The sequence below is a fragment of the Lathamus discolor genome, chromosome 20, assembly GCF_037157495.1.
Source record: "Lathamus discolor isolate bLatDis1 chromosome 20, bLatDis1.hap1, whole genome shotgun sequence".
NCBI classification, from domain to species: domain Eukaryota; kingdom Metazoa; phylum Chordata; class Aves; order Psittaciformes; family Psittacidae; genus Lathamus; species Lathamus discolor.
Window position 1 is genome coordinate 2,932,469 of NC_088903.1, and position 14,045 is coordinate 2,946,513.

At 63.9% G+C, this 14,045-nt stretch overlaps 3 protein-coding genes across 4 annotated transcripts in view; 2 read left to right on the forward strand and 1 right to left on the reverse strand.

The window, feature by feature from the left end:
• The window catches only part of FBXL20 (F-box and leucine rich repeat protein 20), a 37,167-nt gene extending 34,727 nt beyond the window's left edge, over positions 1-2,440 (forward strand). For both annotated transcript variants that reach the window (XM_065699378.1, XM_065699379.1), the window contains exon 15: positions 339-2,440. In XM_065699378.1, coding sequence (XP_065555450.1) covers positions 339-446 — 108 coding nt within the window. In that variant the 3' untranslated portion in view covers positions 447-2,440. The remainder of the gene's footprint in view (positions 1-338) is intronic.
• A 1,002-nt stretch (positions 2,441-3,442) lies between these two features.
• Positions 3,443-6,882, reverse strand: RPL19 (ribosomal protein L19). Its single transcript, XM_065699380.1, has 6 exons — positions 6,776-6,882; positions 6,012-6,118; positions 5,337-5,459; positions 4,318-4,438; positions 4,083-4,193; positions 3,443-3,633 (listed from the first exon to the last, which is right to left on the reverse strand). Exons 1-6 carry the CDS (start codon positions 6,778-6,780, stop codon positions 3,510-3,512), a joined length of 591 nt encoding a protein of 196 aa, XP_065555452.1. The 5' UTR covers positions 6,781-6,882; the 3' UTR covers positions 3,443-3,509.
• Positions 6,883-10,005: 3,123 nt separating this feature from the next.
• CACNB1 (calcium voltage-gated channel auxiliary subunit beta 1) lies at positions 10,006-13,171 on the forward strand. Its single transcript, XM_065699502.1, is given in 5 exon segments — positions 10,006-10,404; positions 11,528-11,614; positions 12,843-12,941; positions 12,943-12,963; positions 13,007-13,171. Coding segments are annotated over 5 exon segments (459 nt in total). The 5' UTR covers positions 10,006-10,317.
• The last annotated feature ends 874 nt before the right edge of the window (positions 13,172-14,045 follow it).

Consider the following 14,045-nt stretch of genomic DNA (forward strand, 5'->3'; position numbering starts at 1 on the left):
CCAGTGGGAGGTGTTGGAGAACCCAAACCATTCCATGACTCCGATCTGTGTAAGAGGAGCAATGATAGCACTTTCCTCTCTTAGAGGACATGGCTCTGCACAGCGAGGAGCTGTTCTGTTCCCCACAGCTACCCCAGGAGTGATGGGGGGAGGAAAGGGCATCACTTCCTTATTCCCTGTAACTCTCTTTGCCAGCAACAGAATGAACTCAAAAGGGGAAAATCGCCCCGGTCACCTGCAGGAGCTGGACTCCAGTTTCTGCGTCAGCTTGGAGGCACGCAAAGCCGGGCCTGGTGGGGCTTCTCTTTGTCACTCTCCCCCTTGTGTTTGTCTTCCAGACCCATTTACCCAACATTAGAGTCCACGCTTACTTCGCTCCTGTGACTCCACCTCCCTCGGTGGGAGGCAGCAGGCAGCGCTTCTGCAGATGCTGCATCATCCTATGACAGCGGCCGTGCTCCTCCAGCAAACTGAGTCTTTCGACCCCCTTGTAGAAGCACGGGGGACACCAGGATCTCCGAGGAAAGCGAAACCAGTGTCATTTGCAAGGGGCAGTGAGCAGGGCTGTGGTGCCCCTGTAGCCACCCATCCCCATCCATATAGACCCCCCCCACTCCAGCGAGCCGGTGAACTCTGCGGTGCGGGAGCTGGAGCTCTCTTGGCTTTCTCTCCAGGTGGATTGGTCTCATTCGGAACCATTCCCGCTGGCCATGCTCAGGTGGCATCGCTGCGGGCAGGAGGGGAGGTTCGTGCTGAGCCCACGCCTGGCGCTGCTGTCGGGGTTGGAAGAGGAAACTGAAACCCTTGGACCCGGGGAAGGGGAAGGACCATGCTTTAACCCCGCGCCTCTTGTCCAGAGGGGAAACAAAGAAAACAAAGCTGAACCCCCCCAAGTTCTTGTGTCCATTCTTCAGTGAGGGGATGAGGCAGCAGCTGCCGGGGGACAGGATTGAGCCGTGCTCCCCTGCCGAGCACCCCGAGCATGCTCGCGGCGAACGCTCATCCCTTCCTTCCGTGTTCTGTAGCGTCCGGCTCGGAGGCTTCCTTAGATCCTTGTGATCCAGCTCCAAACCTGGCACAGCCGGGGCCTGGGGGGGGGGTTGGTTCCCCTCCCTGCATCCTGCTTGGGTTTGATTTGACACGTTCCTAATTCAGCCGCTTTTGGAGATTCCCCAACCGCAAAGGTGGGGATCGGGCGTTTCAATGAGTGCTTCCCAATGAGAGGTCCCTGGAGGGACCTGGCAGGAGGATGCTGAAAGGAGGCTCTGGATCAGTGCTTGGGTGTCCAAATCTCTTCTGCCTTTCAGGTGTTGTCCCAGTGACAAGGATCTAACTCTTGCTCTAGGGGAACAAGTTACAACCCTTTGTTGCAGTGACCGTAACCCCGGCTCCCTCCCGCTTCCCCTCCAGCCCTTCATCCCCAAGGAAAAGCAGAGCAGAACCTTTCTGCTTCTTGCCCTGGTCAAGAAATCCCACCCATGGGAGGAGCAGCCTGAAAACGCACCTCGAGGCATCACCCTCTGTGTGAGCGCTGGGGGGGGGCCGCTGCTTGTGCCCCTTCCACAGGTAAGTGGCGGGGATGGAAGGAGGGTTTGCTCCGTTGCTTCCCAGCTCCCATGGGATGCGTTTGCAGCGGGATGAGCCCAGGGGCTCCCAGTACGGAACACGAACAGGCAGGGGTCGGATGGGTTTCATGGGGCAGAGCTCACTCTTGTCCCAGGTTTGGGGATGTTGTTGTGCTCCTCCTGCCACGGCCGCCCTGCCTGGAAGGGAGCCGTGTTTATGGATGCCGCTGCCTGGGGCTGGTTCACCGGCCTGGCCCCACAAGTGATGCTGCACCTTCCTTCCGTGGGGTGCAGCCCCGAGGGATCTGGTTGAGGCTCAGGGTTTGCTTTTGTGTTGCTTCCCAGCCTCTCCCCACCATTCCAAGCAGTTCGGGCAGGCAGAAGGGTCGCTTATTCCCACCTTCATCTCCGGCTTCCCCCGTCCTCACCCCATCAGCGTTCCCTTCAGGATGCTCTCGGTCCTGAATCCGTTCTATTTATTCACATCCTTTGAGCCCCGGGGATCCCCTCCTCCTCCACGAGCACTCCTCATCCTCCCTTTGCACAGCTCCCCTCTGCCGAGCTTTCGGGGGGCGGCAGCAGCAGTCGGTGTCCTTGCGCAGGTGGGGCTCACAGGGGCAGGGCAGAGCTGATGCGGGTTTCCAAGGCAGATTTGATGGATTTTCCTTGCGGCAGAGCCCAGTTTTCAAGGGGGGAACCCCCAAGACTACAGAACCCAAAGCGTTTTCCGGTGTCGGTTTCCAGACGGGGTTGGGCAGCATTAAGGTAGCTCAAAACCTTCCTTGACGGCGTCCTTGAAAGTCACTGAATCCGTCTCCAAATGGACTCTTCCTTTATGTTTGTATTTATAAATACCAATAAACGCCATTTTCCAAGCTCTTGTTTTACCACAGGAGGAACTTGCGAGAGCAAAACCCAACCCCGGTGCACGGGGCAGCGTTCCGGGCTGGGCCTTGGCTTGGTTTGGTGGCCACAGAGGGCACCGAGCACCGAGGTTTGGGGCTCAGCTGCGGTTGAGGTGGGCTGAGGAGCTGGTGGGTCCTGGGTCCAGTCCAGGGCTCTTCCCCGGACACCCAGCCCGTGCCATAGGGGCCACGGGCAGAGCCTTGAGGAGCAGGGTTGAGGGCACCAACCGAGCCCCTCTGGGCCAGGGAGCCCCAATTCCACCCCAAATGAGGCTTTTGTGGTGGTTCAAGACCTGCAGCAGCACTTCCGAGCCCATTCCTATGGCTGCTCCCCCAGGGATGGGGCTGTCACAGGGCACAGTTAAACCAGGAACCTGAAGAGATCCCTGTTCCTGGAGAACCCCTGGAGTTTTCTTTCCCTATGGATGAGGCATCGTGGGGGGTTTGGGGTTGGATTTTGCTGTGTTGGGGGGGATGGAGATTCAGGATGATGGAACCCAAAAATGACGTTTAAAACATCTCTTCTGAAGATGAATTCTGTGCTTGGGGTAGGGGGGGAAGGACGGGGATGGACAAGGAAGGACGGGGATGGACAAGGAAGGACGGGGATGGACAAGGAAGGACGGGGATGGACAAGGAAGGACGGGGATGGACAAGGAAGGACGGGGATGGACAAGGAAGGACGGGGATGGACAAGGAAGGACGGGGATGGAGGGTGAGAATGGGAGGGGTTGGATGGTGATGGGGCTGTGGGACTCAACCAAGCTCTGGGGGGGGTTGGCCCCTGGCAGCACCCCCAGGGGTGAGGAGGCGCTTGAGTGAGGGTTGGGGGTCCCCTGCTCCCTCCTGTCCCTTCCCCTCTGTGGCTGCAGCGCACCCCGAGCCTGTCCCTGACGAGCACCAAGGTGGGGAGCAGGAGCTCTTCCCATTCCACGCACCCTGGAGAGAAAGAGGGAGACTCCGCCGGAGCAGTCGGGGCTCTGGAGCTTTATTGGATGCTCGTGGATGGAGGATCCTCCGTGCACGAGACAAGGAGCGGTCACTTCTTGGTCTCCTCCTCCTTGGAGAGGGTCTTGATGATCTCCTCCTTCTTGGCCTGCAGCCGCTCCTCGCGCCGCTTCCGAGCCTCCTTGGTCTTGGACCTACGAGCTTCAGCCTGGTCACTGCAGGAGGGGAAGAGCTGGTTCATGGGGGGATCGCCTCAGAGCTTCCACCCTGCCTCCTGCTCCCCCACACCTAAAGCAAGCGCTGCTCCAGAGCCAGCTGGATCAATGGATCACGGAAGCAGGGCATGGTTTGGGGTTGAAGGGACCTCAAAGCTCACCCAGCTCCAACCCCTGCCCCGGGCAGGGACCCCTTCCACTGGAGCAGCTTGCTCCAAGCCCCTGTGTCCAACCTGGCCTTGAGCACTGCCAGGGATGGGGCAGCCACAGCTTCTCTGGGCACCCTGTGCCAGCGCCTCAGCACCCTCACAGGGAAGAGCTTGTGCCTAAGAGCTCATCTTTGGGCCAGCGCTGCCCAGTTCTGGCTCCGTTCTTCACCCGGGCTCCAGAAGGAGCCACCAGCAGCAGAACCCCCCCGGAACCCCCCCGGTTGTGGCTGCAGCACTTACGCCAGGAGCTTCTTGCGAGCTTTATCCGCCTTGAGCTTGTGGATGTGCTCCATGAGGATGCGCTTGTTCTTGAACACGTTGCCCTTGACCTTCAGGTACAGGCTGTGATACCTGATGGAGCAGAAGGGAACGGGCTCAGTGAGGCAGCCCCAGACCCCCTCATCCCTCCTGCCGGGATCATCCCTGGGGCCGTGCTCCGTGGGGAGGGCTCCGGCACCACCGGGGCCTGGCTCACATGTGCCGGTCGATCTTCTTGGACTCCCTGTATCTGCGCAGGAGGCGCCTCAGGATCCGCATCCTCCGCATCCAGGTCACCTTCTCGGGCATGCGAGCGTTGGCCGTGCCCTTCCTCTTACCTGGAGAGGGAAAACAGGATGGGAAGGGAGCCGGATTCCTGCACCTTCAACATGGTCCTCATAGAATCATAGAAGAGTTTGGGTTGGAAAGGACCTTAAGATCATCCAGTTCCAACCCCCCTGCCATGGACAGGGACACCTCACACTGAACCATCCCACACAAGGCTTCATCCAACCTGGCCTTGAACACTGCCAGGGATGGAGCACTCACAACCTCCCTGGGCAACCGATTCCAGTGCCTCACCACCCTAACAGGGAAGAATTTCCTCCTCAGATCCAATCTAAAGTTCCCCTGTTTAAGTTTTAACCCGTTACCCCTTGTCCTGTCACTGCAGTCCCTGATGAAGAGTCCCTCCCCAGCATCCCTATAGGCCCCCTTCAGACACTGGAAGCTGCTCTGAGGTCTCCACGCAGCTTCTCTTCTCCAGGCTGAACAGCCCCAACTTCCTCGGCCTGTCTTCATACGGGAGGTGCTCCAGCCCCTGATCATCCTCGTGGCCTCCTCTGGACTTGTTCCAGCAGTTCCATGTCCTTTTTATGTTGAGGACACCAGAACTGCACACAATGCTCCAGGTGAGGTCTCACAAGAGCAGAGCAGAGGGGCAGGATCACCTCCTTCGCCCTGCTGGTCACAGTCCTTTGGATGCAGCCCAGGATGCGGTTGGTTTCTGGGCTCAAGCACACGCTGAAGCAGCTCATGTTCAGTTTCTCACCCACCAGCACCCCCAAGTCCTTCTCCTCAGGCTGCTCTGAATCTCTTCTCCGCCCAGCCTGGAGCTGTGCCTGGGACTGCTCCCCCCTCGTGTTTAACCCTTCTCTTTGCTCCCAGAGGAAAACCCCGGACACACGAAGCGCAGGTTGAGGCTGTGCCCCGCAGGAGCCGCGGGGCTGGACTCACCGATGCCCATGTGCCGGCCCTTCCGCCGGGCCAGGGTGTTCTTCCTGCACCGGGCTCGGGAGTGCACGGTCACGGGCTTGCGGATGATGAGCCCATCCTTGATGAGCTTCCTGATCTGCTGCCCTGCGGAGGGAAACCTCCAGCTCCAACACCAACCGCGCAGCAGGGGGGAAGCACAGGCACCAATCCTGCCTTCGCAAAGCCCTGCGTGCTCCTGGCTCTCCATCACTTGAGACCCCCCCATTCTAAACCCACCCCCATGGCGTCTGGAACTGGGCTCCCTCACACTCTCAGTGTCCCAGATTCACCTCCCTGCTTGTCCCAGCTCCTCTGTCCCCATCCCCACCGCATCCCTGCTTGTCCCAGCTCCTCTGTCCCCATCCCCACCGCATCCCTGCTTGTCCCAGCCCCTCTGCCCTCATCCCCACCGCATCCCTGCTTGTCCCAACCCCTCTATCCCTGTCCCCATCAACATCCCTGCTTGTCCCAGCCCCTCTATCCCTGTCCCCATCACATCCCTGCTTGTCCCAACCGCTCTGCCCTGATCCCCACCGCATCCCTGCTTGTCCCAGCCCCTCTGTCCCCATCCCCACCGCATCCCTGCTGGTCCCAGCCCCTCTATCCCTGTCCCCATCACATCCCTGCTTGGCCCAGCACCACGGGCAGGGCACTCACGGGAGTTGGCGTTGGCGATCTCGTTGGTCTCATTGGGATCCAGCCACACTTTCTTCTTGCCGCAGCGCAGGACGCTGGAGGCCAACCTCTTCTGGAGCCGGAGCATGCTGCAAACACCTCCTGCATCAGCACCCCCGACCCAGCCCTAACCCAGGGCCTCATCCGCACCGTGTGCGCACCCCAGGGCCGGTGCCTGCAGCCCTGCCCTGGGCAGCCTGTTCCAATGCCTGAGCACCCTCTGGGGCAGGAATTGCTCCTCAGCTCCATCTAAACCTGCCCTGGTGCAGCTTGAGGCCGGTTCCTCTTGTCCCATCCCTTGTTCCTTGGGAGCAGAGCCCAGCCCCTCCTGGCTCCGTCCTCCTGTCAGGCACTTGTAGGGAGCCATCAGGTTCCCCCTGAGCCTCCTCCATCTGACCCCCCCATGTCCCTCAGCCGTTCCCCATCACCCTTGGGCTCCATTCCCTTCCCCGGCCCCGCTCCAGCACCTCACTGTCCCCTCAGTGCCCAGCACAGGAGGCCGAGCCCTGCCCTGGCCCCGCTCCTCCCTCCCTCCCTCAGCTTCCCCTCAGCCGCCATTTCCCCCCTCCCCTCACCGCGGCCGCCATTTTCCCCCAGCGGAGGCCGCAGCCGCCCCACGGGCCCCCCCCCCCCGTTACCGAAGCCTCCCCCCCCGTTACGGAGATCGCAAACCCCGCTCCCTGCCGGCCTCCCACCCCCCATGGCCGCTGTGCCAGCCCCGGGCCCCGCGGAGCGCCGCCGCTCACCTCATGGCTGCGGCCGGCCGCGGAGAAAGAGGCGTGAGGCCGGTCCCGCCCGGCGCCGGCGCTGCTGGGAGCGGAAAGTACCACTCGGCCCGGACCCAGCTCCGTGCCCCGCAGCACCGCAGCCGTGCGGGACGCGGTGAGGGGAGAGCCGCGGTGGGACTGCGGGGGCTGAGGGCGAGAGGGAGCGGAGAGGCTCTGGAGCTGGAAGGAAAGACGCGATTTCCCTTTTCAGACACCCCTCTGTCTCGGTGCGGGGTGGTACAGCCCGAGCCGGAGCCTGCGCATGCGCGGTGGGGATGAGGGGGGGGCAATGGGATGGGGTTAGGGCGATGGGACCAGTTTGGGGGCGATGGGTCCGGACTGGGGGCGATGGGACGGGAGCGGGTCCCGTTGTTGGACCCGAGGGAGCCGGGACACGGTTGTTCCGCGTCCCCCTGCTGGGAGCTGCAGGATGGGACGAGTCCGGGCTCTGGCTCCTGCGGTTGCTCCAAGGCTCTCTGGGGTGTGTGGATGAGCAGGGATTGGAGCTGGGATCGGGGCCCCCTTTGCTCCCGCAGTTGGGAAGGCAGCGACGGGCTCAGGGATGTTCTGGGCCCTCCTGGCACAGGAAAACCAAGAGCGAGGCCTGGAACCGGTGTCCTTAATGCGGGAGGAGCATCCCAGAGGCGACGGAGCCTCTCCAGGAGCAGTGGTGAAGAGTTCCTGGGAGAAGGGAATGATGCGAAGTGATAACGCCGGGATTGCGCCGAACTCGGGGACCGAATTCCCCCTTTAAAGCAAACTCGTGCAGGGAAAACTTCCCCTTTTTAACCCCCCTGATGCCAAAGAGCGCCCAAACGCATCCTTTCGCAGCCGTTTCCCTGCCTCCTTCCACCTTCGGAGCGGTTGGAGGGTGCGAACCCCCAAAGCCACTTCCCGAAGCGCCAGAGGCAGGATGGAAACGGTTCCTTGGGGATCTGGCGGCCGCAGGCGCGCTCAGCATATGGTGTGAGAAAAGGAGCCGACGGCAACAGATTTCCTGGTTCACTCGGAGAGAAAAACAGGGATAAACACAGGCGTGTGCTGTGGGGATGGGGCTCCTCGTGTTCCTACAACAAACGGCGCGATCCAGAGCATCCCGAGGCACGGCAGAGCCTGGAGTCCGGTTACCAGGGATCTGCTGCTGGGATCCGTGTTGGGTCCAGCTCTGGGGCAGCAGCACCAGAGGGACGTGGAGCTGCTGGATGAGGCCAGAGGAGGCCATGGGGATGCTGCGAGGGCTGGAGCAGCTCTGCTCTGGAGCCAGGCTGAGAGAGCTGGGCTGGGGCAGCCTGGAGAAGAGAAGGCTTCTGAAGGGGAGACCTGAGAGCAGCTCCAGTACCTAAAGGGGCTGCAGGGAACCTGGAGAGGGGCTTGGGACAAGGGCCTGTAGGGACAGGCCAAGGGGAATGGCTTGAACCTGCCCGAGGGGAGACTGAGCTGAGCTCTCAGGCAGAAGCTCTTCCCTGTGAGGGTGCTGAGGCGCTGGCACAGGGTGCCCAGAGAAGCTGTGGCTGCCCCATCCCTGGCAGTGCTCAAGGCCAGGTTGGACACAGGGGCTTGGAGCAAGCTGCTCCAGTGGAAGGGGTCCCTGCCCGTGGCAGGGGTTGGGGCTGGATGAGCTTTGAGGTCCCTTCAACCCAAACAAGGCTGGGATCCTATGGTCCTCTGCCGGCTCCATTGTGTCCTGCTCTGGATGTCCTGGAGCAGTGACAGGGGCAGCACAGGGAGCACTGTGGATGCAGGAGCACTGCAGATGCAGGAGCACTGTGGATGTAAGAGCACGGTGGATGCAGGAGCACAGTGGATGTAAGAGCACGGTGGATGCAGGAGCACAGTGGATGTAAGAGCACAGTGGATACAGGAGCACAGTGGATGCAGGAGCACGGTGGATGCAGGAGCACGGTGGATACAGGAGCACAGTGGATGCAGGAGCACTGCAGATGCAGGAGCACTGTGGATGCAGTGCAGGTGCAGGAGCACTGTGGATACAGGAGCACAGTGGATACAGGAGCACTGTGGATGCAGGAGCACGGTGGATACAGGAGCACTGTGGATGCAGGAGCACGGTGGATGTAGGAGCACTGTGGATGCAGGAGCACGGTGGATGCAGGAGCACAGTGGATGCAGTGCAGGTGCAGGAGCACTGTGGATACAGGAGCACAGTGGATGCAGGACCACTGTGGATACAGGAGCACTGCGGGTGCAGGTGCGTGCAGGAGCACTGATGCTATGGGTGCAGGAGCACTGATGCTGTGGGTGCAGGTGCGTGCAGGAGCACTGATGCTGTGGGTGCAGGAGCACTGATGCTGTGGGTGCAGCTGCGTGCAGGAGCACTGATGCTGTGGGTGCAGGAGCAGAGCAGAGCCCATCAGAGCCGCGCTGGCAGTGGGAAGCTGATGCTGTCACCGCATCCCGCTCCCACACATCTGCCTGCAGCAGCTCTGCCTCCCCAAACCCATTCCCAGCACCCTCTGCTCCGCACCAGCACCCTTGGGTGCTGCTCCTCCTGCCTTGGCTGCAGCACCCCAGGAGAGGGGTAGGGTTGGTGTTGGGGGGGGGACAGTGAAGCCCCAACACCCAGAGCTTGGTCAAGCACAAGGGGCTGGTGGTGGTCCCATCCTGCACCCCTGCGGGCAGCTCATCCCTTCCCCACTGTGACGGATGGGGCTGAGCATGGAAAACATGGCGTCAGCTGTCCGCTTCCCGGGAACACGCTCCTGACCCCATGGAATAGGAATCTCGGGCGTTCCAACAGCCGGTGCCATTGAGATGAGGTTGGGGGGGCTCAGCCCGTCCTGTTGGGGGGCAGGATCTGCCCCTCGCCCCATGGGCAGGATGGGGCTGGGAGTCAATGGAGGCCCTCAGCCACGGGGTGTCCCCCTCCCCTATTGCTATGGGGTCCCCTGGGTGCCCTTTCCCCCATGGCTCCGTGTCCGGGTGTGGGTATCCCTGGGGTTGGGAGCTGGAGGTTTAGGGGTACCCACGTCCCGGGGAGCCCCAGAGCATCCCAATGGGGCCTCTGCACGTGTGTGCCTCCGCACCCCACACCCCAACCTCGGGGGGGCCGGTGTTCCCCCATCTCCTTTCGGGGTGCCCCCCCCTCACTGAGCAGCCCATTGGGGGGTGCCCCGTATGGAAAGGGGGGGGGGGGGGTGTGCTTGGGGACTCCTCTCTATGGGAAGGGGGGGATTTGGGGTCCCCTCCATGGCAACCACGGCTCCGCACCCCCCCCCCCCCCCCCCATCCCTGCCGGAACGCGGTGGGAGCGGCCAAGGCGGAGGCAGCCGCCGCCATCCCTTGTGCCCCCCCCCGCCGCCAGCGTCCCCACTCCCCTTCCTCCTCCTCCTCCTCCTCCCTCCTCCTCCTCCCCTCGCCGCACGCCGGGGCCGCCGTCACCGCCGAGGCCAGGCCCGGGCTCCATCGTCCCCATCCCCATCCTGCACCCCCCCCCCCCCCCACCGCCCCACCGGCCCCGGTGCTTGCCCCCCCCCCCCCCCCGCCACCGGCCCCGGTTTAGCTCCATGGTGCGGGAAGGCGGCATGGCCCGGACCCCCCCCAGCTCCACGCAGGACATCCAGATGGACGTCTTGGACAACGCCGCCCTCCAGGTGACCCCCCCGGCCGCAACGAAGTGGGGGGGGGGAGCCCCATTGATTCCCCCCCCCCCCCCTCCAACCTCTCCACCCCATAACTGGGGTGATTCCCCCCCCCCCCAGCGTGCAAAACAGGGTACCCCCCCCCACATAAGCTACCCCTAATGCGGGCCCCATCGCAGGTTCGGGGGTGCACGGGGGGGGGGGGCTGTGCTTGCTGTGTCACTGTGGTTGTGTGTGTGTCGTGTGTGGGTCCCCCCCCCGATGCTGGTGCATGGGGAAACTTTTAGGGATTGGGAAAACTCTGTTGGGGTGGTTTAGTTGGGGTGGTTTGTGTGTGCCCCCCCCCCCCCGTTTAACCCCTTGGGGACAAGGGATGTGCCCCCCATGGGGCACCCCATCCCCATGGGGTGTCTGGGTGCTGCCCCCCTATGGGGACATTCAACCACTTGGGGTGACAATGGGGGGGGAACACACATAGAAGGGATGGAGGCGCTGGGGTCCGTCCCCCCCCATCTCCCTGGTTGGGGGGGTCTCTGGGTGGCTGTGGTGAACACCCCCCCTCCATGGGGACCCCACACTGAGCCCCATGGCTGTACCTATGGGGGGGGGGGGGGGGGGGGGGAGAAAGGACCTAGAAATACCCAGAGCTGCCCATTATGGGACCCCCCCCGTGGTGGTGGCAGCTGGGCCCAGCTGTCCCTATGACACATGGCAGGGGGGGCACTGGGGCATCCCCATTGCCCCCCATCCATCCCAATAGGAGCATGTGCGGTGGTCCCCCCCATAGTAGACACCTTCCTGGGTTCTGGTTTGGTTTGGGGGGGGTGGAGGGGGAGATGTCCATGGGGTGGGGGGGGGGGGGGTTGAGGGCACAGTGGGGTCTGCCCCACATCCCATCAGCTGGCACTTTTCCATTGGGATCACAGAGCCAATCCCCATGGATGAGGCGATGCTGGGCCCTTTTTGGGGGGGGGTGCTGCATGGCAGTGGCAGCAACCCCTTCCCTGCCTCAGTTTCCCTTCTCTCATCCCATAGGAACCTGTGGGGCGGGGGGGGGGGGGGGGATGGAGCAATGGTGGGGGGGGGGGTCAGAGCTGCCCCCCAAGTCCTGGGGCTCCCCCATTGCTCTCCATAGGGCAAGTACAGCAGGCGCAAGAGCCGCTTCAAGCGCTCGGATGGCAGCACCTCGTCCGACACCCACTCCAACAGCTTCGTCAGGCAGGTGAGCGGGGGGGGCACAACGGTGTTGGGGGGGGGGTCCCTGGGGCTCTGCCTGCATTGGGGGGGGGGGGGGGTGGGGGGGGTGCCTCATCCCACTGGGAATCACGCTGGGAGCCAGGTTTGGCGGCGCAGGGATTGCAATGGCTGAGGCCAACCTGGCTGTGCCCCCCCCATCATCAATCTCAGCCCTGCAGTCACCCCCTATACTGGGACCATTTGGGGTCCTGCACCCCCATGCCCAGGGTGTCTCCCCCCATATTGGGTCCTGCACTTCCCCCCCCCCCCCCCATATTGGGCCCTATTTGTCCTCTTCCCCCCCCCCCCCCACCCGTGGCCCCCACCCTTGCCTGCGCTCTAGGCTAAATATACCCGGGGCTGAAACCTGAGCGGGTGCCCCGAGCCCAGCGCCCGCCCCAGCGCTCGCCCCGGCCCCCACAGCCATGGAGGTACCCGGCAAAGAGCCCCCCCGCTGCCCCGGTGAGCCTCTGCCCCCCCCGGCACCCCTCGGTCCCCATCCGCTCCCTTGGAGCTGTGGGACCCATGGCGGGTGTGGGGTGAGGGTGTCCCCTCTGCCCCCCTTAAAAGCCTCCCCATAGGGCTCAGGCCTGAGCCTTTGGTCTCCCTGCCCCATGGGTTTGGGGTGGGGGTGTCCCCAATTGCTGACCCATGGCTGGGGTTGGGGTGAAGGGGAGCACCCCCCCCCCCCGCGCCCCAAACACCTCCATGGGGCAAATTGAGGGATCCCACAAACCACAGGGGTGGGGGGGAGCTCCTGGTGGGACTTGGGGGGCAGCAAGCCCCCCCCCCTCCATGGTGCTTGGTGCCTTCACCCTCCCCTGCAGCACCCATTGCCATGGGGCTGGGGGTTGCTCTGAGCCGGGGGCTCTGGGTTACGGGGGGCTCTGACCCCCTCGCAAGCCTTGTCCTGGGGTGACCCCATTGCCCTGGGTGGGGGGGGCAGTGGGGAGGTGCAGTGTGGGGGGGATCCCCCAATTCCCTCCCTTCCGACGGGGGGGCCGGGGCCGGGGGCAGGCGCCGGCTCGGGGTCGCGTTCCCTGCGGGAGCAGCTGCGGCTCCCATCACCTCGGGGGCCGGATCCGTGGGGCAGGGGCAGCGCTCGGGGCCGGGGTTCGTGGTCCCCCCATGGACACGGGGATGGGGGGCGCTGGGGGGGGGGGGGCACTGACCCCATCCCCCACGGTGTTTCCTCCCGTCCCCCCCCCCCGTAGGGCTCGGCCGAGTCCTACACGAGCCGCCCGTCGGACTCGGACGTGTCGCTGGAGGAGGACCGGGAGGCGCTGCGCAGGGAGGCGGAGCGCCAGGCCATGGGCCCAGCTCGAGAAGGCCAAGGTGGGGGGGAGCCCCCGCGGCTCCGGGCTCGCCCCTGCCCCAGCGGCATCGCCTGCGCTGGGGGCCTGGCACTGGGAGCAGTGGGGAGCAAGGGGTGGCAATGGAGGGCACTGGGGGGCACTGGGAGCAGTGGGTGCACTGGGAAGCACTGGGGTCAATGGGTGCACTGGGTGCACTGGGAGCAGTGGGGAGCAAAGGGTGGCAATGAAGGGCACTGGGGGGGCACTGGGAGCAGGGGGTGCACTGAGTGGCACTGGGGAGCAGCGGGTGGCACTGGGGTGCACTGGGGGGCAAAGGGTGGCAATGGGAGGGCACTGGGGGGGCACTGGGAGCAGGGGGTGGCACTGGATAGCACTGGGGGTCAATGGGTGCACTGGATGGCACTAGGAGGCAGTGGGTGCCCTGGGTAGCACTGGGTGCACTGGGTGGCACTGGGAGCAGCGGGTGGCACTAGGGACACTGGGGGGCACTGGGAGCAGGGGGTGGCCCTGGGAGCAGGGGTGCACTGGGAAACACTGGGGTCAATGGGTGCACTGGGTGGCACTGGGAGCAGTGGGGAGCAGGGGTGGCAATGGAGGGCACTGGGGGCACTGGGAGCAGGGGCTGGCAACTGGGTGCACTGGAGAGCAGGGGGTGCACTGGGTGGCACTGGGGTCAATGGGTGCACTGGATGGCACTAGGAGGCAGTGGGTGCCCTGGGTAGCACTGGGTGCACCGGGTGGCACTGGGAGCAGTGGGTGTACTAGGTAACACTGGGGTCAATGGGTGCACTGGGAGGCACTGAGGAGCAGGGGGTGCACTGGGTGGCACTAGGAGGCAGTGGGTGCACTGGGGGAGCAGTTGGCGCACTTGGTGGCACTGAGGAGCAGCAGGTGCACTGGGTAACACTGGGTGGCACTGGGAGCAGGGGTGGTGCATTGGGTGGCACTGGGTGCACTGGGAGGCACTGGGGAGCAGTGGGTGCACTGGGGGGGCGCTGGGATCCCAGGTTCTCCCCTTGCTCCATGCAATGAGCCCCTCTTTGCCTCCCCACTGGTGTCCCAGTGAGGGGCTGAGCCGTGGTACCCCATGGCCGGTGGCAA

Bases quoted from the DNA above. Each gene is read 5' to 3' on its own strand.
- RPL19 (XM_065699380.1), bottom strand. The intron at 4,194-4,317 runs GTGAGCCAGGCC...CTGCTCCATCAG, and splicing joins AAGAAGATCGACCGGCACAT to GTATCACAGCCTGTACCTGA. The intron at 3,634-4,082 runs GTAAGTGCTGCA...CCCCTCCTGCAG, and splicing joins GCTCGCAAGAAGCTCCTGGC to TGACCAGGCTGAAGCTCGTA.